Genomic DNA, 25,346 nt, shown 5'->3' on the forward strand with positions numbered 1-25,346 from the left:
AGGGAACACTTCCAAATAAAAAAACAATGCCTGTGTCCGATAGTACGATTCTAGTCCACGAGCTGGTCTACTCGAAGAGGCGGAGATTACTTCCACAAAAAAAAAAAAAAACTGAAATGCGTAATTGACTAATTAACAAAAATTATCAATGAGGTGTTTAGCTATTTACTTTATAGCACATATGGCAATTCACGAATTCTATAGCGGGTGAGACTGCAAGACGTATCCACTTGAGTTGTGTGGCTGACACCATTCACGAGACGTGCACCGTCGAACTTGCGGTAGAAATGCACTGTAGTTCCACTTACTTTCTTAACAAGACGTCGTTTAATGCATTGAGGCACAAAAGTAACTGGAATGCCAACGCTTTTCTCCGCAAAGTTCGGCAGTGAATATCTCGAAGCTGGCGTCATCCTGAGAATTCGTTCCAAGTGGATCCGCCTTGCGAACTCCTCGGCTAGAATTTGTAAATTATATGTGGCATAAGTCAATTAGTTAAAACATTAATTCGCATTTTTGTTAATTAGTCCATTATGCATTTCAATTTTTTTTGTGCACGTAATGTCCGGCTCTTCGAGTAGACCAGCTCATGGACTAGAATTGTGCCATTTGCCACAGGCAATTTAAGATGTTTTTGATGTGTTCACTGAAACACCCGGCATAGTAGCGTACGAGACGGAATCAGAATACGAATTGAATAGTGTCAGAAGCGATTTGAATTGAATCTAGAATATTTTTCGATCAATTTGCGATTCGCGTACAGTCTTTTCATCACATTATCAATTTTCACATCCGGGTATTCGAACACTAAAAATTTTCTATCATTACACTGCGCATTATATAACATTCTATATTAGAGGCAAAAGGGAACATTAGAAATAACGAAGTGGCATACTCGGAAACTAGGGGCTTTTGGCAACGCTCACCTTCATGCATTATTACATAAAGCTTATAGAGGTTACCTTGTAGGCCAATTAGCCTCACTACACATCTTGGTGACCAAACCAGAAGTGCGTGTTTTGTGTGGCGACGGGAGAGCAGAAAAAGAAAAGCAAATAACTTTTTCGCTTGTTCGAATGGTGGCGGCCGATGGTGACAATATTGTGCATATCAAGTGCGCTGAAATCAAGCGTAAGTTGGATTTAGTACGATAAGAGGACATAGGTGCGGCATCCATAAACAGTACCAAGTCAGAGCCACTGCAGAGAGCCATGTGTAAACAAAATTTATCGCTGTTGATCGCGGTTTTGCCCAAATTGCCTGGCTTTTCTGAGCGTACGCTAGTACGCTATGCGGCTCTGTGGATGCGGTGAAAGTTATCGCATTTTCTCTTTCGTGCCACGTTTTATCGGGCGCCAGTCTGAAGTACGTGAAGTACTCGAAAGCTATTCGAAAAAAAAAAAATATTCAGTTTTGATTTGATTCAGTGTTTTGAATTTGATCTGAAGACTGAATCCAATCCAATATTATTCGATTCGCTATTCAAAAGTTTGGAATATTCACACGCCCGTATGTTTTAGTGTACCATGCAGCGTTTATGCAGAGCGTATCGCTCTTTTATAAGCGAAGGATGGTGTGACGAGGCAGGACAGGACAGGATAGGGTAGGGGAGGGCAGGACCGGTGAGGGCAGGACAGGATAGGGCGGGGTAGGGCAGGGCCAGGGGCAGGACAGGTGCGGCCATATTTTTTTGTGATGACGGACGTTGCAGCGGTCTTGCGTCCGAAAAGCGAGAAGGAAAATAACGAAAGTGCAGAAAACTACGACGAGTCATTTGATGGCTATGACCGCATCAACGCAGTATACCGCTCTGAGGTGAAACCTTGTCGTAATTACAGTGACTCGCCCCAGGTCCTCGGACGTCGTGGAACTGGCTGGAACCCGGTGGTTGCGGAAGTGTGGCGCCTGCTATTGTCTGTCGCTGCGCCTGTAGACCTGCACTGTGTCGGACAAGTTTGTCAGTGGTCTCGCTCTCACGATGACTCCGCGACGATGACGGGTGCATTGGGGTGTTGAGATCCGCAGCTTGCGTCTCCCGCTTGGGAACGGCCGTAGTGCAGTTATAAATGAATGGGCAGATTACATAAGCATTCGAAATGAACGGACGAACGTGCGAAAATTCCGACGTTTCGGTCGGGGCTCGGTCTTCAAGAAATACAGGGCATACGCAAAAAAAAAAAACCTTTTAAATACACAGATACGACCAGCGGCCCCCCGAACACATGCGTAAATTTTATCATAGGTATCGCACATATCAGACTTCAAGAACTGAACAACATAGGCACTCGTGTGATGTGATTGCAGCATGATCTTATAAGAAGAATTGCAAGCATTTGTTTGCAATTGCAAATTGGAGTATGAGTTTCCTGAGTACAACCGCCCCACACGAGCCTTCGCCATATGTATGCTGTACACCATTACCGCATTTAGCCGGTGAAGAACACCTTCACAAGATGAAGGAAGCATCAAGACTAATTTCGGATCATCTATAGCTTCTCGTAAAGGTTGTCTTTAAGCCGGTGATCACGAATTTTCGGAGATGGCCATTTCCCTGTGCTTCATCCAGCACTGGTTCCCCCTAGAGGACGTTGTAAGAAGGTTCTCATCTCTTGAATCATATATACCAGATCGTTGGTGCGCCTGCACTTGGTTGCGCATTGCGCAGACCTTATCGCTATGTGGCAGGTTTACACCGTGGGTGACACGTTCACTAGAGCAAAACTTGGTAACATGCGTCTCCCAGGTTATGGTGGCCGTCTTCGCCAATGTGCACATTGTGTGTGGAATGTGAACGACACCTACAGACGTACGGGCACAGTTGAAGCAAGAGTGGTTTACACGACTGCACCACGTGAATGAGCCTTTGCAGCGAGCTCGCCGACCGTGACTGTGGGTCACTGACTACAAAAACTATTTGACACCATTAAAGGTGCTTGCTGGTTTAATGGTTAACGCCTTCACATTTAAGGCTACGAAATCTTTTTTATTTTGCACGACAGAGAACTTTCACTGTACCTGTGTTGTGAGAAGTAGTAGTTGAAAACTGCATTTATTCTGACCACTTGGTGCGCACCAAGATGTCTCAGACAAGAGTTTGGCAGCGATATTTATTTAGGTTTATTGCATGCAGTTTCCGGGTCTCTCGCTGTTATCATAATTAAGGTAAAGGTGTTAGGGTACAAACAAGCACCCCTTACACACCCATAAGGGAGTTGGAACACTTGTAGGTGCTCTCTTAAAAGAATTTACACCATTTCGTGCTTATCTTGTTCCACAACAACAATCTTCATCTGCCTTGCTTGCGTTTCCTTTCTTGAAAACTCAGCGCTGCCTACTTTATTGTCCAGAATACTGTGTCACTCTTATAACGCGCAAGCCGTTCGTCGCTTAAATACCGGACTCGCAGCGTTAAAGAAAGGAAATGCGGGCATGACAGATGACGATTATCGTTGTGGGACAAGATGCCACCCAAAGGGTGAAAACGCTTTGTGTACGAGCAGCTCCTGGAAAACAGCATCGCTCGGTGACATTTCTTCGCGCCGTGTTAGATAACCGTGACACTTATTGTCATGAGTCATGCCCGGCAACATTACACTTGTCTGTCTATAGATTCCAGGAGTGACGCATATTTATTACGGAGGTACCATATGCTCGCATTGTTTTTTTCTACAACAAATGCTAAAGCAGCGCAAGATCGCTTTCATGGTTGAACGCAGGGTCGCCAAGATGCCGTCAGCGTTGCAACGGTTCCGGGTGCTGTACTGAGATTCCTTCGTTGCCTTAATGCAGGGGATGACAAGGACAAAGCCATAGCGTCTAAGGGAGAGGTGGCCGTGGTTGCGGCGCAAGGTCCTGTCAACATGCAACAGCCGGAAACTGTGCTGTACCACACCGAGATAGTCACCAGGCGTAAGCGGGAACATTGCTAGTTTTTCCCAACACTTGAAGCTGTCCTGCACCCCGAATAAGCACGAACTTCAATGAGCACTGTTCTTTTTCTCTTTCTTTCTTTCTTTCTTTCTTTCTTTCTTTCTTTCTTTCTTTCTTTCTTTCTTTCTTTCTTTCTTTCTTTCTTTCTTTCCGGCTCATGATGCCATTACAGAGAGGAATAGTAATCACGCAATATCAGTGACAGTGGTAGAACAAGTAATGTCGCTGGAAGCCATGGAACGTTTTGACTTAACATCGTCAGGGCACTAAACGTAGGAGGACTCATGTAAATTAGAAAGTAGATCAGCATTACCTAGAAACAAGACTAAAAGGCACTTCATGCTCCCTCTAGCCTTCGTGACAAAGTACTGCAACGCACTCTGAAATATAAACATTATTCTGCGGAAATACTATCCAATATTCTCAAGCAATGAACACCTTAGAAAAGCGTTCCCGGAGGCACCAAGGGTCACGTATCGCCGCAACAGAAAGTTTATGCAGAAGTAGGCCCTCAATTTACCGTCTCAGGTGTAAGTCCTGCAAAGATATTCGAAATTATATAAAAATAAAAAGCGCTGCAAGTGAGTACGCGCACGAACTTAACTCCAGTTTTACCTGCACGAGTTCTAACTTCATTTATTTGCCGCAATGGTCGTTCTGCTATGAAGAATACATCGGCGAAACAGGACAGCCAATGAATGTTGCACGGACATCGTACGCGTTCATGGTTAAGAGACTTTCGAAAGCAGTCGCACATCATTTTAACATACCAGGTCACACTTCTGACGAACTTAAGCTTCATATCCTACAGTCGCACCTTCGTTCGCCTAGAGACAGCAAATTACGAGAGTTCATACCCCCCCCCCCCCAACGAAGTATTCCGAATTCGATACACTGCAACCAAAAGGCACAAATGTTTCAAAGGGAGCTGTTGAGTCTATTCGTTATACCAATGACTCGAATATAGCCAGGATCCCTTAATGTTTTGCGGCCTTACGCTTGGTTGAACCAGAGCTGATAATATCCCCCTTCCCAACTTATTGTCATTAGCTATTTATCTTCGTAAATATTTTAGGAGTCGTTTTCTTTTACTAATGTACAATCTTACGTAAGTTTCTAGTTTCATTCATTTATTAAATATTAGTTAATCTATTTTCTCCTTCTCTCAGATCTCTAAAAGATGCGCATTTGTAGTTTTACTCCCAACTGAACATGTCTTGATAAAAGAAGTCACAGTTTCGCCCGAAAGGCTAAGCATCGATTGCGATAGCAAATTCTTAGACAGCTATACCAAGTAAAGATGTAAGGATAGTAGTTTTATGTGCTTTATGAACTTGTAAACAATAGCTTAGTAATTAAATTAACAAGTGCGGCGTCACGAGCGAATAGGCAAACAAGACCGCCTCTCACTCGACGTTCGTGGACGATCGCTGTCGAAACGCTGGCGTGAGGAAGAGCGGCAGCAGCAGCGAGCGAATCGACCTTCGTGCTGCCTCTCGCTTCAACGCGAACTAAGCGGCGAGAACACAGCGCTCCCCAAGCTGTCAGCCCTCGGCGTGCCCAGACTCTGTACCCGCTGCAGATCGCCTCCTGCATGCAGCCCACGCCTGAATTCAGGCGTGGGCTTGTGTCGTTAAGTGACTTAAGTGTCATTACTCTATCGCCTTCTAATGTAGCTGGCTACTGCGTTGCGCTGCTGAGTGCGAGGGCTGCTGAGCCGTGGTGGCTGCATCGAATGCACTCTCGTAAACAGCGCATTTTGCGCGCGTTAAGAAGCTCAGGTGGCCAAATGTTAAACGTTTTCCCTCGACGCACGAGGCGCCTGCCTGTGTCAGAAGTTTCCCGAACGTTAATCGATAGTTCTATCCGTTGGTTGTTGGCACCAACGGATATAACTTCTAATCTGATTGCACTAGCGATGCAAATCGTGTAGTACTTTCTGGAAGTCACGTGGCACCATGCAGCTATTACGCTAGAAACTTCGACGAGTCGTGTATAAAAGCCGACGCGCTTGACCCGCATACCTGATTTTCGACGATCGCCGACTCTGCTCGCCGTTATCGTTGTGCTCGAGTCTTGAGCGTTACTTGTTTTGCTTGGCACAAGCGCGCCCAATAAAGGGCGAAATTCGCAACTCACAGTTTCGACACTGTGTCCTTCTTCACTGTCCCTACGACGCGACAATATAAATCAGAGTGAATGAAACCTGGAGTTTCGGGTGCCAAAACCACGATTCGATTATGAGGCGCACGCCGTATAGTGGGGGATCCGGATTAGTTTTGACCACCGGGCGATCTTTAACGTGCCCCCATGCAGTGCGCACGGGTCAAGGGCGTTTTTGCATATCGCCCCCATCGGAATGCGTGTGCCGCGGCCGGGATTTGAACCCACGACTTTAATGCTTAGCTGCGCAACACCATAGCCGCCAAGCCACCTTGGCTGGTTTAACTCGTAATACAAAGCCACTTCTGCCTGAAAAATGAGCGAAGCGACTGGTGGATGCGCTTCGTCTCCCGCAGAGGCTCACAGCGCCGCCGCCGAGCCACAGTTCTTTGCCACAATGTATCGCGAATTCAAAACACCCAGATAGCTGCGCTGGAAATTCGCATTAGGGAATATACCGTAATCTTTGGTGGATTCTTTTTTTAAGCTTCGTCGCTGATTTATATGCCCGCGCCGTCTCCGCAGAGAACGTCCTCCTGGAGTTCGACCGCAAACCCACAAGCAACTGCGCCCCGCTGCCGACCTCGGGGAAGGAACCTCCTGGCGAGGCCAAGACGTATTTAGGGGGCCGCGACATCTTCAAAGCAGAAGGCGTTACGAAATTCACCGCCACCATTGGACCCACGGGGTCGCCTGAGCACGGCTATCAGGCAATCACAGGTACGAGAGCCGCGAGTTTCATACCTCGCACTGTTTCGGTCTGCGTGTATTCCAGCAGCTTTCTCCACGACGCACGCGTGGTGGTTTCGTGCTCCGTTTCGCACCTATAGCACGGAAGGCTGCGCAAGCTGGACGCGAATAGTGTTGTCATAGAAGTCTCACTTCGTGCGTTTTGCAGATCACTTTTCTTCTTCTTTTTTTGTTGTTGTTGTAATTTATGGCTTTTTTTTTTTTGTTGTTCTATGTTATGGCGCTTTCAGCGGAATGACTGTACTTCGTACATTACACAAGTACAACTTGCGGGCGTAAGATTAAACGTCAAATCAAGCGTTATTTGTGCTTCCCGTGAGTTTTGTGCTTCCCGTAAACGTCGCAATATGTATCGGTCGCGAGATGCAGGCGGCGCAAGCGTGGCCGCTGGTCGCAGAAACGTGTCACTCCGATATGTCGATAGTAGATAGGTTCACATATCTGCAGCGCCTTCCAGGTAATAGTTTTCTTCTGCAATGTAAGTGTACGAGACACAAAGATTTATTGTAATTACTTGACACCTACCTATGTATTTATGGGCGCAAGCTTAGAAATTCCCCGTACAAGTTGTTTCTCGCAACTTGAACCATGGATGTTAAAACAAAAGTACTTGACCGCAGCTTGATGAAACCAACGGCATATGGTTTGCCGTCATGTGGTGGTCCTTAGAGCATTTTTTGTATTACTATTACTGTTAACTGACTAAGATTAATTATGCGAAAAAGCTTCATATTCACTTTATGGCCAAGGGCGTTTCGTTACGTTGTAGAGGCGGTTCAGAAATGACCCATCCATTTCTTTATGGCGCCGTGCACGCTGAGTGGTGATTTCTTTCGCCCCGTTTGAAGAAAACCCACGAAATACGAAATAAGCCACGTGACTGCTATCGTATTGCAGCGCTTTCGATCAACCGTGCTTCGAGCGAAAGAAAAGTGCGCGCGGACCGTATTGAAGTGAGCAGCTGTGGCTTCAGGCATCGGCTTTACGGTGCGTCAGCGTCTTTGACGGTGGCAAGGAACCGCCGTCGCCCTTGATAAGCGCCCCTGATATATATCAAGAAAGCGTCACAACCGATACAACGACTACTGTGTAAATATTTCGTGATTCAAACAAGCATTCCGGATAGTCGATGAATACCTAAACAAGTTACAACGGCACAAGATTGACCAATAACACTTTATACGCAGAATAATATTGTGCAGATAAATGAAAACTTGCGATATGTAACATGTAAAGAGAGCAGCAGAGAGAAGTAACGCTTAAAACTGCATAGGTCAAATTCACGAAGAAGACTTTAAAGTGGAGGGACAGAAAATCTAACAAGCTTATCACGGAGAGCACGCAATTCTTTTTTCGATGACTTTTTGGTGATGCGTTATGACAAATAAATTTAATAGATCCACTAATGCTAGAAATACGCAAATCTTTCTAAATCGGGACTACGAGGACCGCGTCCGAATAAAACTATAGGGCGGTCGCGTTTAGCTAGTAGACAGCCTATGTAAGAATGGACGCCGCCACTGAAGCCTTCATAGCTAAGCACTCCAACGCGTTCCGAAAAGGAATAACATACACAAATGCTATCCAGTAATACAAGGAGGTTTTAACTGCCTTGCGCCAATACCAAACGATGAGCGCACATTACAGACTACATTCAGTGCACGAACTACTGGGACACAAGTACAAGGAAAGACAAGACACACACACGACATTGCAGGCGTTCTCATGCATGGTTATGGTGTTCTGTAATAGTATATATACTACATTATGCCATGTTGGCACTGGGGTTCACCTATTATTGTAGTACACAAACTTGTGTAAGTACACGTTAGTGCATGCGAAAGTCGAACCTGCTGCGTGTCCGTAGTAAAGAAAAAAAAAGGATACAATGCACCAAGTCTAGCAACTTCTCGCGCGGGACGACATAGCAGGAGATGCAGCCATGCGCTCTCACAGCCACTGTCACGCCGATAAAAAAACCAGAGCAAAAATTTGGCTCCACCTTTTGTGCAAGTGTTCTGCAACTCTGTGGGATATCGACGGATTCAATTAATGCCAGTGTCTTTCGGCCTTGTGCGTGCGTGCTCAATATAGCTTGCCAGGAAGCCTCGTCGTGCGCATTGAATTCATGCGCGCTCGCTTTTAATCCTGCAAGCCAGACAATAAAGCGGAATATCGCGCAAGCCTTCTCGACCTCTCTCCAAATTCATGCGTAATCGCCCTAGCGCGATTACAGATATCCTTTAGTAACCAACTTCTGGATTATTACGCAGCAAAAACACCGTGTACACCGATCACTGTGTCATTCTGACACAGTGATCGCTGTTCGTGACATCCGCCTTAAAGGCAGGATATCGGAACGAAATGTTGTTCGTTGTGGTTTTAGTTTCGTTCCACGGAAAAAAGCTTCATACCGCGGAAAAAAGCAAAGTACCGATAAAAACATAGCATTTCTTTTTCTCAATAAGTGAATTGTGAATTCTGAGATAATGCTCAGCGCCTTGAGTCAAGGCATTGAGCATGATCTCAGAAGCAGTGCGTCATTGAATATGTTCCGATAGAACGAACTTAAACGAGCGTAAACGAACGATAAAACTTCGGTTACAAAGCGTTCTGCCCGTGCAAAACGAAACGATAAGCTCTTCAGCGCGCAAGCCCTGGGTTTTGCTACGGTATCAATCTGCACCGAGCGGCAGGCTTAGATTAGTGGAGCGCTCGACCGGCTATCGCTCACAACATTCCTGCCCGATACGCACTTTTGAGGACCCCTGAAATACGCGCTAATGCTGACGTTTCCTGACATTGGTTGTTTCGTATTGCCGACTTTCCCCTTGAAACCGAAACCGATAAAAAATGTTTCGGTTTCACTCCGAAACAAAATAATAAATAACGTTTCGGTTACGTTTTCTTGCCGGTTAAAATATCGTTGTTTTTTTTTCTTCGTTTTTCGTTTTTTTGTTTGTTTTAATTCCGTTCCCACACATTGCTCAAAGGCGTTTTCCAGGAAAGATGCCAATCTGAAGATGCCACTTCCTTCTCATCCAGCGCACAGAACCGCAGTGCCACTTTTAGATAACCGTCATAGGTACACCTCAAACTGGAGGTATAACTGAAGTATAGGTATAACACGCACGCACGCACGCACGCAACAGCGTCCTCTACATTTGTACTGTTTAGTTTTGTGTTATTTAGTATTGTAGTATTGTTTCGTTTTTCGAATGAGTATAATGTTAGTTTATAGTTGTTGTCCTCACTCGAATGCAGTTTCTGCAGTTTCTTGTAGTTTTAGTTTCAATTTCTACATAGGTGCGTGTTCAGTGTACAGAGATTCACGAGTGTTCTTTGGTGATTGTATAATACGATAAATTTTTGTTGGGTATAACATAAAAGTACTTATAGGGCTGTTTTTAGTTGATGCTTCTATGTGATATTGTGATACCGTAGTTAAAGTAATATTTGTGTATAACAGAATGCGGTTCGCTGTGTTGTTAACTCCATGTTGTCAGGGATTCAAGCTGATCCAGCGGTTTCTCTGAACTCCTCCACATTTATGGAAACAAAAGAAACAAAGAAAGAATTACGCAAACGTAGTCCATTATTCTACGTGTTCGTGCGAGCCAGCAATTTCAACAAACGCTCGGTGCCTGAGTTTCGCGGTTCTTTCAGTCTGAGTGGATCGTGGAATGCACGAATTTGTTTTAGCTTAGCGCAGCTTGGGTTCGCAAAATCTGAATTATCCTGCCCGAACCCTACTTTTCGTGAGTCTAAGTCAGAGTGAATTCGACAGAATCTAATTGTTGTAAGTACGAACGAGCCCGGTTGAGCCTGATTTCGGGTGAGTGTGAGCATGAGCCCGGGTTAGGTGTGCCGGGTCTTGAAAAGTACGAGTCCGAGTGAACCTGACTTACGAGTCTTATTCTGAGTGAGCACAAAGATAAAAAAAAAAGAAAGATTGAGTCCGAGTACCGTTTCTTTTGCCGTTTTTTTTTGCCGAAAGCGTAAGCGCAACAACTAAAGCCGTCATGTGGTGCCCAGGCATGTCTGGCTGGGGCATCTCGTGGTGGATCAACGGGGAGCTCATACCTGTACTGCACGTGGAGAGGGGCCAGACCTACACTTTCGTCGTGGAAGGCGGCAACGACAAAAGTTCAGGCGCCAAGTACCACCCTTTCTACATCACCGACAGCCCGAAGGGTGGTGGCTCCAAGGTGAAACCCGACGAGCTTGGAAAGCCGGTATGCCCCCACCCTTTGACTTGGACTAGAAATACGAAACGGCTAGAAGCGGGCGTTTATCAACTTCTTTCGAATACGAGTCGAATACGAACACTAAGTGTCGAGTGTCGAATCGAATGTTGGGTAGTGAAACGCAGACGCATATATAGTGAGAGCTGGAATATCTATTTTGGTATATAATTAGGTACCACACCTTTATTGCCTACCTTTGTCAGGGACAAAGAAATGGCTTTTAAAACACATCATCACTAATTGTTATGAAAGAAAAAGCTGCACGAGTAGCTTGCCAACAAGTTTAGAGCCTGATTTTTAAACAAGCTTTCCAAGAAAGAATGGCTGTTTGGTGACAATATTTCCGAGAACGCTAAATAAATGGTTTCCGAAAAAGGATCAGAAGTCGTGGAAAAGAAAAAATAAAGCTGCTGAAGGACTGATGTGCTGCAGACACATGTAAAGGGCCCCTTGCAAGGAAAGCATAACGTGTAGCGTGAAAGATATATTGCCTCATGACTAGAAGACTACTAAATGGCTGACTGCAAAGAAAATCACAGGTTCTCCCGTAGACTTGCCGAAAATAAGGCTTGCATTACCCATTTAGTTTCTGCATAGCTTAGAAAACTTTTGTCTTCGTCTTACTGCCGATCATTTGGGATACTTTGTTTGGCAGATGGAGAACAGTAACCAAGCATTAACATTTGGTTGCCGCAAGATGTCTGGTCAGTTTCGAATATTCAAGAATACCAAATAGTTCATTTTTTGAACATGAACAACAATGTTAGTGTGTAATATTGGATTTGTATTCGAGACTAAGAGTACTCGCCCACCCCTTAGGAATAGCCTGTTGTGACAACTCCCCAACCCTTTCGGGGCCGTCACTGTACAGGTAAAGTGCCCGCGGTAGCCGCTCGCTCTGCACGCTTCACTCCTTCTCTGTGTTAGCCATACTTTTACACGAACCCGGTAAAGCCTGGTCGAGTCGGTTGTTTGGTCCGAAATCCGATCGTCCGGTTCTCGTAAGCCCCATATGGCCGAGGTCGAGCTGGCATCGAGGTGGTCGACTTCTGCTTTATACTGGCTTGCTTGGCAAGGTGCGTTGTAAACCCGGTCGGGCCGAGCTGGCTCAGCTCGACTTCCGACGCGGTACAATTTCGCGTCGACCTTATGCAACGAAGCTTGTAAGACGGACCTTTGCTTGCGGCAGAGCGCGCATGTTGTAGCAAGGAAACGCGTTTTGCGGACGCGCGCAGCAGGGTTTCGGTTTCGTTTGGACATAGAGCGCTCGTTTTGCGTGCGTGCGTGCGTGTGCGTGCGTGTGTGTGTGTGCGTGTGTGTGTGTGTGTGTGTGTGTGCGTGTGCGTGTGTGTGCGAGTGCGTGTGCGCGTGCGTGTGTGTGTGCGTGTGTGCGTGTGTGTGTGCGTGTGTGCGTGTGTGTGTGTGTGTGTGTGTGTGTGTGTGTGTGTGTGTGTGTGTGTGTGTGTGTGTGTGTGTGTGTGTGTGTGTGTGTGTGTGTGTGTGTGGTTGTGTGTGTGTGTGTGCGCGCGCGTGTGTCGTCCGTTGTAGATCTGCGCCGCACGTTCCCCGTTAGGGCTCGCCAGTAACAGATAGGTGACCCTCCCCCCCCCTCCCCTAATTAGTCTTCCACCGTATTTGCACGGTTTCTCTCCCAAGTTAGGTCAGCGCGCTAATGTCCTTGAGTCGAAGAAGCATTGCTTGGTTTTTCTATACGGCACGAGCCACTTGGGAAGCCGTGATTATCCCGGCACCGTGCGCCGTTTGACGAAACGCGTTGCTCCTCAAATCAACATGTTCGCGCGGCAGTGACCTTTCTTTAAAAAAAATAAATTATGCGGTTTTACGTGCCAAAACCACTTTCTGATTATGAGGCACGCCGTAGTGGAGGAATCCGGAAATTTCGACCACCTGGGTTTCCTCAACGTGCGCCTAAACCTAAGTACGCGGGTATTTTCGTATTTCGCCCCATCGAAATGCGGCCGCCGTGGCCTGGATTCGATCCCGCGACCTCGTGCTCAGCAGCCTAACACCATAGCCACCGAGCAAGCACGGCGGGTAGCGACCTTTTTCCGAGCTCCCATTTGATCCACATCACCGCCTTCACCGGTCTTGCTCCGGCCTTGCGTGCGATGGCGTGAATATCCTAAGGGTTGTGCCACGGAGGGATGGTCGGTTAATTTTTTTATTCGATTAACGATTAATCGTTCATTATTTTTAGCCGTTAATCGATTACTCGCTTTTAATGCAGGGTTTCTCATCGAATTTAAATAAATGTTTATAAAGGATAATATTTAAATTGTTAAAGACTTATAGTTCGCACTAGTGGCTCTCGAAAAGCTAAACAATATATGTTATGAAATGGCACTTAGTGCAGAATTAAATTAGATAAGTACATGGTACTAGTGAATCTCTGTACAGTACAGTTAAACAAGGAATAAGAAAAATGGCAAAAGTGAAAGGTAATGTCCAGCTGAAATATGCAAGAAATTGCAATATGCACAGGGGAAGAGAGAATTACTGGTCTAAGATATTAAACCACATGCTCTTTTCTACAGAACGAAGTAACGCCAACTGGCTGTGTTGTTTGGGTGAAACCGACACTCTGCTTGAATGGCCACGCAACCAGCATGCGGGAATAGATGATCGGATGCTGTCGATTGCTGGAATCGACACAAACTCCATCGTTACGTCAGATACATGCTCCAGACTGGCTTGCACGCTGTGCCACGTCTGTGGTGGACTGGGAGTCCATGGCCTGGGGCGGCGTGGTGGCACGTGCGGTGTTGGGGAGGAGAGGGGAAGCGCTCGGCACCGCATCACTCCCGACTCGGGAAAAGCAGTGGGCAGTCGTTCTACCACAACCGCACGGTCACCGCATGCGCGCCGCCATTCCAGTGCCATTTCGGGATTTCTAAATTAAATTATGGGGTTTCACGGGCCAAAACCACTTTCTGATTACGAGGCACGCCGTAGTGGAGGACTCCGGAAATTTCGACCACCTGGGGTTCTTTAACGTGCACCTAAACCTAAGTACACGGGTGTTTTCGCATTTCGCCCCCATCGGAATGCGGCCGCCGTGGCCGGGATTCGATCCCGCGACCTCGTCCTCGGCAGCCCAACACCAGAGCCAGTGAGCAACCACGGCGGGATTTCTCGCGTCACTCCTGTCAAACTCTGAAAAACGATTTATCGAACAGGTCTAATCGATTAAGTCGATTAAATGAAAGGCGGACATCGATGAATATTAATCGTTTTTCTTTTGCGGGATACATTCAATTGATTAATCGATTGATCATTGATCGCATTGATCGATTTTATCAACCCTACCAGGAACAGCGTCTGTGAGCGCGGCGTTTTTCTGTGCACGTTCGTTGCTGCGCATGCGACCTCAGAGTGACAAGAAGCCAACGTTCACTCAAGTATTTTTCCTTCAGATTTATTAGTTTCATCAGCCTCTTGCCAGAACTTGCCTGACGCATGGTGTTATCTTCGCCGGGAGCAGCAACTCATAGTAAATGAAAGAAAACATAACGACAATGGATGACAGTTATAAGACGTATACAGGATTTGCAGTACTGCACCCTGACCTAATACTAAGCATTACCCACCATGAAATCGAAAAAGTCAGTTTAGCTGGATCAGTAATTTATACCGAGGCTCACTTTTCGAAGCAGCACGATGGACTCGATATCATGTGTAACTAGTTCTGCACTTCGTAAGCGGAATGTGCATTTTAATACTGTAATAATGAGCATTTCTTGCTCACTTCAATCGTGGAAATGGTAGCAATTATATTTTGCTCATAACTAATGCTCTCTTGCAGGGGAATACCTTGTTGGCTGGAGTTGTTCTCGACGCTCAGGGCAACGTTGACGAGTCGAAAGGTGAGCACAGCAACGTACTCAGTATAGCTGAGGCGTCGTGTCTGCTCGCACATAACGTGACATTGACCGCATTCTTGCGGTTATTGTCTGCCTGCGATCGAGCTTCTTTGTTGAGTTCCCTATGTCTTCGTTTAACTCTTCGGTTCTCTTTCGAAGCTAAATGCTGTGGTGTCGTCTGACACGTAGAAATTGAACCACTTTCACTGCTCCGTGGTGAATTTTTTGAAAGCCCTAACAGCGCTAGCATTTCTGAGGTCTTCGAGTCTCGCAGGAGCAGCGACCACCGCGGGTTCGAGCTTAGCGAGCCACAGGGCCGCGTCAGCCGTCAGCCCCTAGCGCGCCGCTGCGAGCGAGCTCAGGCCGCAAGGGGCTACAGAGCAACATATGCATTATGCGAGAACACAATATGGATGGATGGATGGATGGATGTTACGAGCGTCCCCTTTGGAACGGGGCGGGGGGTGGCGCCACCAAGCGAGTGGAGCGCCACCGCTGACAGCCTGTTCGGAGCGAGAAGGGGGTGAGGGGGTAAGGCGTAGGGATGGCAGAACAGGTGAAGCGCCCCCGCAACGGCGCCAGCGGATTCCTAAATTCCCACAAATTGTTACGCGGAAAGGCGCAAACAGAAGGCAATATACAAACACAACCGTTACACTGGCCAAATGACAACAGCTCCAAATCGTGCGCATCTTTTAGGCACGGCTATAGCTTGTTCGTACACATTAGTAGTGGTCTGTAGAAGCGCCGTCTCGGAGATTTGGGGTAGAGTCAGTGTGGTAGACCGTATAATGTTGACGTGAACAACGCTGCTGGACGCCAGGGCATGGCAGAGGGTGACGTATACTTGAACTGCCGGGAAATATCTCGTCCGCCGCGCGGCCTCACATGGCGCACTGCGTGGTACGTGCGGTGTCCTGTGTGTCGGGAAAGGAGCCAATAACCCGACATGACGGGAGGGTCCACAGAAGCACGAGCGCACTGGCCGATAGCTGTGCCTCATGGCGCCAGAGATCGTAGAGATGCCGCTGGGTGGTTTGCCTTGCCGTCAGCCGTGTGCGGACAACGTAGAGCGCGATGGCGATGACGCTTCGCGCGTACTCGCGTGTTGAGGTGGCTGCCGGAGGAGAACGGCTAGCGCCAAGAGGCAAGTTCGATCCACGACTGTGCACTAGGCAAAAGGGAGAAAATGTGGCGGTGACGTGACGAGATGAATTACACTCAAACGCGACATAAGGGAGGGCAATGTGCCCATCGCGATGGTCCTTCGAAACATACATGGACAGCATATACGTGAGGGTATGGTTCGGACTGCTCCGTTAGGACATTGGGTTAAGGAAGGTAGGTGGTGGTGAGCCTGCATTTAAGCAGGAACGCAGTGCTCGTAGGGATAGGTCATGGTTCTCATAGAGTTTACTTCAATAATTACTAGAGGGAACCCTGGTGCTGCAATCGTCATGGAAACGATGGGAAGTACATGGATTCGTCTTTTCTTCGTTCTTGCGGATTCAGACGTTCTTGGGGTTTTGTTTATTACGCTTTATATGCCTTCATTGTCCTATGGCGAATTCGTCAAATCGCACCGGTGCGTACCGGGGCGCCTCAATGCGTCGTTTCATCCAATAATCGTCGCCCTAGAGCGCGCCGGTGCGATTTGTCGAATTCGCCATTAAATTTTAGAGCAATCTATACTTTTCTAAGTGCAAAAGACGCTGCGAACACGCGCAATCGCTACTGATTGCAACAGTTCAGCTTGTCGAGGTGGCCAAATCGAAACGCGTCAAGCGTCTCAAGGCACTGGCTTGCCCGTGAAAAATTGATAAGGGCGTTTTATATCGCTTTTCGATGCACGAATGCCTCCGTGGCGTAGTGGTTTCAGTGTCGGCCTTCTGTACTAGAGGTCCTGTGCTCGAATACTGCCGTCGGGGAATTTTAATAATGTATATTTAATTATCTATCACGCAGTATACTTCGTTGAAAATAACGAGTTTACAAAGTCACGAAGCTGTTTGAAGCCGGAAGGACGAAGTTTAGGCAAATCTATGTATACTGCCCTTGTTGGCTGAATCGCCTTCATTGCCGCTCCCGTAGACACTATCGCCTGAGTCCCCTCTAGTAATTATTGTATGAAACTCTATGGTGGCTCTGCTTGTCGCCGATGTGAGTGACGGCAAGCCAAGATAAATGCAGCTGGCAGCGCCACCATCGGAATCGTCAGGCTTGTCGACCAGGCAACGAGACAAGCTATCAGTATCCCAGATGTGAAGGTGGCCAGAGTAGAATATTAGCTAATATGAATGATCGTGCAAGCGGCAATGCGCAGCGACCAAGTTGACCTCTATAATCCCTCACTGAGGACGACCTTCAGAGCGCGCGGTGGTCGCGGTGACGACTGAAGGAGCGTTGGCCTTACAAATACGCAGAAGGCAGAAATCTGCGACTGCCCAAACTTGAGCCAGGCACTAAAGCGCTCAATAATGGAGTAGCCGCATACGCTTCGAAATTAAAAAAAAAAAAAAAGAAGCCGGCTGGCGTAAGCGATAACACAGTCGTTGCCTTGCTGCCGTTGTGCTGATACTGCGCCCATAGAGAAATGAATATAACTATGCTGCGCCGATGTAGTGGCCGCATGCATCGATATACGCACCTCGGTTGGTGCTGAAGGGTCGAAATAGGCCAGCATGGGCGGCATTGTGAGAAGGCTGATTAGCTGAGATAGTGGAGACCCGTTGCGAACGCCACGCAAAAGGGACGCCTTTCTGAAAAAGGTTCCGGCGGAAGACCTATGCACTCGGCTTATATGCAGCGCAGCGCCAAAGCGACTTTGACGTAACAGGCCTACTTGTGACGTCACTCACGAGATATTTCTTCAAGCTGTCAACAAGCTAACGCAAAACAATGTGTTCACGACATCGAAGGTTCATTGAAGAGGCGCTCCTGCAGTGATATTCTTAGTTCGGAAGAATGCGCACCGTATTTCTGGAGATTATTTACAATCTGTTGCGGACAAAGTTGACGCGTATTGTCAAATGTGCCGTCTTGTCAGCTCTGATTGGTCCACGCGGCTGCTATGCACGGCCTCTCCATTAGTCTAGTATGTCAACATAGCGAAATTTGATGATATCGCGGGGATGGTGTCCCATCATCTCGGGTCCAATGCCCCAGGTAGAATTAAGGCAGCCTCTCGCCAGACCTCACAGCAAGTTTGACGGCGCATATTTCGAAACCGGTGCCGCCCTGAGAATTCGTTCTCAGTCGGTATGTCTTGCATACTCAGTAACTACAATTCGTAGATTGAAAGATGTGCCGTAATGTAAATAATTGAAAATGAATAATCGTATTTATGTTAATTATTCAATTAAAGATTTTGATATCTCGTAGAAGTAATGGGTGCTTCATCGGCTAATGTAAGTCAAGGTTGGAACTGTGCTAACTGCCACAGGCATATTTTTTTAAAAAATTGGTGCAGCTAAAAAAATAATAATAAACACCGGACAGTGTTTACTTGGAACGAAAATTAAAAGAAAGAAGTATCTGGATGTGCTAAGGCCAAGTTTACGGACAACTCTTCAAGCGAAACAGCTGAAGCAAAAGCTGTGTGCCGGCCGAGGTTGCCGTCCTGCCACTCCACTGAAACCTGGAACACCAGTCCTTGCAAGAAATTTCAGTGCTATTAGTGTACCTTGGCTACGAGCTTCCGTTACTACAGAGCCTATAAGTGCAGCTGGAAGATAGACCAATATGGCACAGGCATGCGTGATCACCGGCGGCTAGGACCTGAACAATCATCACTCGCGCAGAGCATTTTCCATGCACCACCTGCAACCTACCACCCGCACAGCATGTACCATAGCCAGACACCATTCCTCAAGAACCTCCACCGCTGTCAGAGGAAATGGGTCTCAGTCGGAAGGACACAATCGTAACCGAGAAACCTCCTCGGCGTTGTTCTCTCTGAAGGTGAATTCAAATCAAAGAGGAAAGGCGTATAGCCAGTTACAAGCGCCACCTGGGTGCAGCTTAAACGTGCTAACGATGGGGCGTTCAGTTAACTCGGTTCGCTGCGCGCTACTTGCTGGTCACTCGTTGCTGCCGACTGCGTGCAGCTGTCGCGGCTTCGGCGTAGTTGCTAATCTATGTAAAAACTGAAATTTTTGTTACTACATTAATTAGCTCTCTGAATGGTGAGTGTAACACACATCCTGAAGTCCGCCAGATGTCATCAGTGCCCCTATGAAATGGAACATGAAATGAAGCTCCCGCGGCTCTCGAGCTCCAGGGAACCCTATCTTTAGCATTTTTAAGTCTTTGCTGCAATGCCAGGGTGTATATAGGGTGTATATGTGCGTGGTCAGAAGGTAGGACAAGCGTCAGACATTACCGTCTATAAATGCCTTCGTTGAACTTCAGTAGATAATCAGTAGGGAGTTGGGGAAAACAGGGGGAAGGCGGGAGATGAAAATTCAAGGCGATAAGCAAAACGAGAACAAGGTGAAAGCGGGAGCCAACGTTTCCACAAGTGGATGGGCGACACGTCTATTTGTCGAAATGTTGGCTCCTGCTTTCTCGTTTTGCTCATCGTCGAGTATAGGGGGTTAGTCGGAGAGAGCAGAAATTGAGTATAAGGCAAGGGTGCTTTCCGTGCGATTTCAAACGCAGGCATAGGACGTTTCTGCCATTATAAGGAGACGCCCAAAAGCGGCGCTGCCAAGACTGTTGAAGAGTACAAAAACAGTGTGGAGAAGGAGTGTGATCCCGGCGACGAGGGCACGTTCACATGGACGCCCGACCACAGTACGCCCGACTTGGTCTATTACCAGGTATGTGTGTGTGTGCCTCGTGAGCTTTTGCAGTTTAAGTGTTTTCCGGAAACACATAGCTGAAAAAAATAAAGCGGAGTTGCTTTATTATAAGCAGACTCTTGATTCCTCGCGATCAGTACTCGTGGCCTCACACAGACCAGAGCTGTCGAGGCGTACTTTGGTGATGCAGCATCAACACAGGCCAATACTGTGTCGTCGGCCTTGTTTGTACCCGGGTTCGTAACGCCGGTCCATCGCGTTGGCAGTGTTATCAAAGGCGTGAGTGGGCCAGTTCTGATATTGTTTAATAATATCTTTATTTTATATTTATTTTACGTACTGCAGCCCTACAAGGGCTACAGGACGATTCACAAAGAACGAAGATGAACGCGAATGTTACAAAAAGAAAGCGCTAAGTAACAGAACATGACATAGAAGAATCAACTGCAGATATAACATCGTTAAGGTGAAGCGAACGCATATTACCAGATATACCTTTACAATTTGTTATAACAAATTCCAAAGATCGATTGTTCTGGGGTAAAAGCTGTACTTAAATGTATTAATGCGCAAGTGGAAAGGCTGCATATTAAGTTCATGGTGACTTCTGATGGAAGTTTTCTTAGCGAGTGCTAAGCTCGCCCAGCTTGATGAACTGAATTAACAATATTATATATAAAACCATTTTAGGTAGTCCACATTGAGGCGCATCGTGAGTGATGTCAAGTTCAAGTATTGCATTAAAATCCCCTCAATGGTTTTAATACAGTATTATTTTACAGATCAAAACTAAGAGTTTGGAAATATTGAGACTTAGGTATTCGGCAGGGCAACTTGCAGGATAACAGCGACGGGGCGGAGTAGGAGGATAACTGGAGGGTTGTGTGACGCCCACAAACGAGGTGTTGTTGTTGCGGTGCCTCAAATGCAGACATCGAAGCTGTTTAGGCTTATTGATGATGAACTTGTCGGTTTGCAGCTGGAGCAGAATATAGAGAAAAGGTTCTTAATCTAAACACTGCAATGTGACCTCTTGTTATAATCTACATTTAAAAAAATAAAACAGAAGCAATAGCGAAACATAAAGTACGTATGTCGCTTTGTGGTTGTACAACTAGGATAAGAACAAAAAGAAAAAGAAAAGAAAAAGATAGACGAAAAGGTATCTCTACGATTCGCAAAAAGGAAAGCGAATGAGAGAGAGAGAAGAAACTTTACTCAGTGATAAAATAGGGGGAGCCCTGATAGACCTGATAAATAGGGGGAGCATGGGGGAGCCCTAGTTGAGGCCCCCGCTGGCAATAGCCGCCCGTCCAATTTGGTCGATCAGCGATTGCTGGTCGGCCAGGTCAGAGCTGGACAGCCGCGCCTGCCACTGCTCCAACGTGTGTTGTGCTGCCAAATCTCTGTCTTTCAGGTGTAGGGGCTATTTTGAGTAGCCCCAGGTAACGTGAAAGAGTGTAGGACTTCCTCCGCACCAGGGGTAGGAACGTCGATAGCACGTCAGGAACATGGCATGTAATACTTTTAAGTGGGCATAAACCCCTGTTTGAATATTTCTCCAATGGATCCTGTTGGGTGTTCATGGGGAGGGGCGTATACTTGTCCGGTAAAACGCTGATGGGCGAGCAAATGCCTTGCGATTGTAGGGTTATAATTTTGATAAGGGGCTGAGGTCTGGAGCTCTTCTGGAAGGGGGGGGGGCGTGTTGAGGGGTCCCTGGCGCTGCTCGGAATGGTAAGGCGCGAGTCGCGGCTTCTGCCCTCTCATTTCCCTCCAACCCCTGCTGTCCCGGGCACCATGCAGAAGACCGAGGGGTGGTTGCGGAAGCGATGTTGCATTACAGCGCTACAGACTTTGAGAATTCTGTACTAGTAGTAGTAGGAGGCGACATGCGGCCTTGGAGTCCGTGCCGATGGTACTGTCACGTCCTCTACATTCACCCGTGCGCATGGCCAGCGCGATAACTCTGGTCTCCGTTTCCTTCACTGAGGTCTCCCCGAAGGAGGGCGCATTCACCCTTTCGCCGTGTTCGTTCAGCACCACAGCGCAACAGCGACGAAGCGCTGGTGGTCGTGGTGGAATTTGTTCTGTGGGTTAGCTTGTCTATAGGGGGCGACGTCGACATAGACGTCCTCCTTATTCAGATGGCGAAGTAATGCTCGTAGCCACACTGTGCGCGAGCCCTACGTTTTCCCTCGTGACGCTGTGGGTGCATGGTCCTCGGCAAAGGGGCCACGTATAAGTGGTCTCTGTCCGAGGGCTGAAGCTCCTCGAGCTCCTTTTCTATGTGCTGTGGGTAGGGCGGTATGCCAATCCTCTTTAATATGTCTCGACACGCTGTGGTCCGGCTGAATCTCTCGCGCTGAGTGATCATAGTTGTAACAGCGAGCTCACTGTAGGTGTCGTAAATGCCCAGTGCAAGTAAGCTTTCCGTTGATGTGTTTTGGGGAAGGCTGGTTGCCGTTTTGCAAGCTGTTTTAATTATTGTGTCCACCTGGGATTCTTCGGTCTTGTTTAATGAGTGATAGCGAAGGCTATGGGTGACCCTGATGATTATTAAGGCCAGCACCAGCGTGTCTGCCTCTTTCATTCCTTGCTTGTGATAGGTAATTCGACGTATAATTTTCACTACGTTGTTGGTCGCCGTTCGTAGGGCCCGGACCGCATGAGTGGCCCGCCCATTCTGCTGCAACTAAAAGCCCAGTATTCCGAGCTTGGGTACCTACTGTATGCGATGGCCGTCAACGAAAAGCTGCACACTTTCATTAGTTTTTTGTTACTGCTACGCGGGGGCAGTATACGGATGAATTGTGATTTTTCGGGTGTGCATTTCAGACCGCCCTGATGCGCCGATGTGGACACTGGGTCAGCGGCCTGCTGTATATAGGGTCCATTCTTTGTTTCCGAGCGAACCTTGAGAAGTCCATAACGTAATATCGTCTGCATATGTGGTGTAGTCTAGGTCTGGTATTTTATCTAGTCGTCTACCGAGATCGAACATTGCTAAATTGAAAATTGGAGGACGCTTAAGCTTCGCCTTCAAGAGTGGAACGCGATAGCGTTATCGCACCCCGTTCGCACCGCCCACTCATTCGCTCGGCATGCTCTTGAGTTACACAAAGACGAAACGTGCGCATGAACAAGCGGAAAGAACCTAATAACTCGGTGTCTCGGAGGGAGAAACGATCTACGCGAGTCAAACATCGTGATCGGCACGGACAGCCGGGCCGCGACGTGCCATGAAGGCGGACGCGTTCATGGGGCTGACGCCGCGATGGGATCGTCCTCTAGAAGCGGGCGCGTGGCGCGCCAGCTGTCGGGCCAGTGCCGTTCATTGCGAGGACGGGGTCTTCTGTGTTTGCCGCAAGATGGCTCTGCGTGTGCGCCAGGCGCAGAAGAAATGTAGCGGAAACGTACTTTGCTACGCGTTTAACTACGACTTCTGTAATTTACATGTTCATAATTACCGATATACACCGCAGTATAACTTTCTACGGCACGTTTCTAAGGCAACACCGCATTCACTAGAGGCGCTTTTGTCCCGCTTTGAAGCATCGAACTCATGGCTGAGTGGTAGCGTCTCTGTCTCATACTCCAGAGATTCTGGTTCGATTTGCACCCGGCCCATCTTGCAAGTTGTTTTTATTTATGAATTACCTTCCGTCATTTTCACTCACGGTCAACGCCGCCGACGCCGGCTTTTCTGCGACACAAGCTCCTTGACGCTATCGCGTTAAAAACAACGGGATATGATTGCCCCCCTGTGGGGTTCCTTTGTTGGGCACCTCGAAATTTTCGGACCGATTGCTGCCTAGGCCTATCGTTGCGGTCCTTCCCTTGAGGAAGTTGTGGACGTATGTGAACACGCGTTCACCGCAATTTATATCCTCCAGCCCTCGCAGAATAGCCTCGTGGGACACATTGTCAGATGCGCCTTCCAGTATGTTTTTTTTTCAACTGCTAAACAGTGAGCCCACAAATCTGCAGAAAGGCTGCAGTTCGTAATTCACTCGCATACCACTAAAAGAACAGGGTCATATGCAGCACGCATTTTCTACTGAGGGAACTTCACGTTGGCGACTTGCTGCTCAAAGAGACACAGTGGCATCCAAACAAAGGAAAACTGTGCAATGACGGAAGGACCTTACAAAATACTCCGAGCGGCGCTTGCAATGAATTACATGATTGACCGATTTATGATACCGCTACGTATATAGGACTACCGGCATTGTGCATACGAGCAAGTTGCGCCGGCATTATTGTCCTATGTCATCTGGCGTTTTCTCTGGAAGGGTGGAGTATAGTATAGCCTGTGGCGGTTCACGGTCATTCAGCAGGATGACCGTAAATGAGGAAGAGGAATTACGTGCGATAAAAAAAAAATTCTGTGTTCGGGTTGACACCATGGCTTTTTCGCCGCTTATACTATATATCTCAGAAAAGATATCGCCATGTTTGACAGTCAGCCTTTTGTTCGTCCCTGCCAGCCCAGATATAATATATTTTGACAGCGACTGCTCGCCTTTAGTAAACAGTATATCGGCAAATGAGGACGACAGCATTATTGGGGCGACAGCGTATATATAGCTTCAAAATTGCCCAGTTGGTTTTGCTCGCAATGTGCCAAGTTTTAATATATACCGGAGGTGCCGTGTCTCTTCAGGGCCGTAGCCACGATTCCAGTGATACTCCTTTTCACACTTCGTTGGTTTTGAGCGGTGAAGGATAAGAACGGAATAGAATTGAGCGAAAGGAATTCTCACAGTATAAGGGCATAATGTTCTAACGCTTTTTTTCTTCTTCTTTATCGTGACTTGAGTGAATCACGACGCCTCGCAATGTGTCCCCTGGTGCAGTGCTACACTCACTTCTACCTCGGCTGGAAGATTGTGGTGACCGACAAGGGCGCGAACGACCCGCCGATGGGTGTGGGGAACGCTCCCGCTAAACCCGTCGCAACGACCTCGGCTACAAAGCACCCGGCTACAAAGCACCCACCTCACAAACCCCCACATCACAAACCCCCACATCACAAACCCCCACATCACAAACCCCCACATCACAAGAAACCACCAGCTGACGAGAAACCTCCGCCTGCCAAGGAAGAGCACGAGGAAAGCTCTGGTAGCGAAAGCTCTGGCGCATCTGGCCAGGCCGTTCGACCAGCGCTGCCGCCGTTCTTGATTGGCTGCGCAGCCGTCCTCGTGACGCTTCTCATCGGACGGAACGCAAGGGACCGCCATCTCTGACGCTTGCTGCAGTAAAGAGTTGAGCCACACGCCTGTCGATGCCTGCTCGCGCAAATGCTATTTGGCGGCTATTCGCTTCGTGAGCCAAAACCACGCTACAAGTTAAGTGTTAACAGACGTTTCGATCGCTGAGGGATCAGTTAGTTCAGAAAGGTAAAGTTTCATCGCAAGAAATTGGTGAGTATGAAGGACAGCGTTGCCTTTCGCCAAGAGAACAGTATCATACTACGATAGGAACCTGTTTATAGCTACTGTAAGACTCCTTGGACGTAATAATGCGCGTTTTTTTTTCAGTCCTTTGCAAAATAAGCCACCCAAGTT

At 47.5% G+C, this 25,346-nt stretch overlaps 1 protein-coding gene across 1 annotated transcript in view; it reads left to right on the forward strand.

The window, feature by feature from the left end:
* LOC142587244 (protein Skeletor, isoforms B/C-like) overlaps window positions 1-25,048 on the forward strand; it is a 50,848-nt gene extending 25,800 nt beyond the window's left edge. Inside the window, exons 11-16 of the mRNA XM_075698110.1 lie at window positions 3,790-3,909; window positions 6,619-6,813; window positions 10,879-11,078; window positions 14,914-14,974; window positions 19,631-19,791; window positions 24,633-25,048. Coding sequence (XP_075554225.1) covers window positions 3,790-3,909; window positions 6,619-6,813; window positions 10,879-11,078; window positions 14,914-14,974; window positions 19,631-19,791; window positions 24,633-25,025 — 1,130 coding nt within the window. The 3' untranslated portion in view covers window positions 25,026-25,048. The remainder of the gene's footprint in view (window positions 1-3,789; window positions 3,910-6,618; window positions 6,814-10,878; window positions 11,079-14,913; window positions 14,975-19,630; window positions 19,792-24,632) is intronic.
* Window positions 25,049-25,346: the final 298 nt, after the last annotated feature.

The sequence above is a fragment of the Dermacentor variabilis genome, chromosome 7 (genome assembly GCF_050947875.1).
Source record: "Dermacentor variabilis isolate Ectoservices chromosome 7, ASM5094787v1, whole genome shotgun sequence".
Classification (NCBI taxonomy): domain Eukaryota; kingdom Metazoa; phylum Arthropoda; class Arachnida; order Ixodida; family Ixodidae; genus Dermacentor; species Dermacentor variabilis.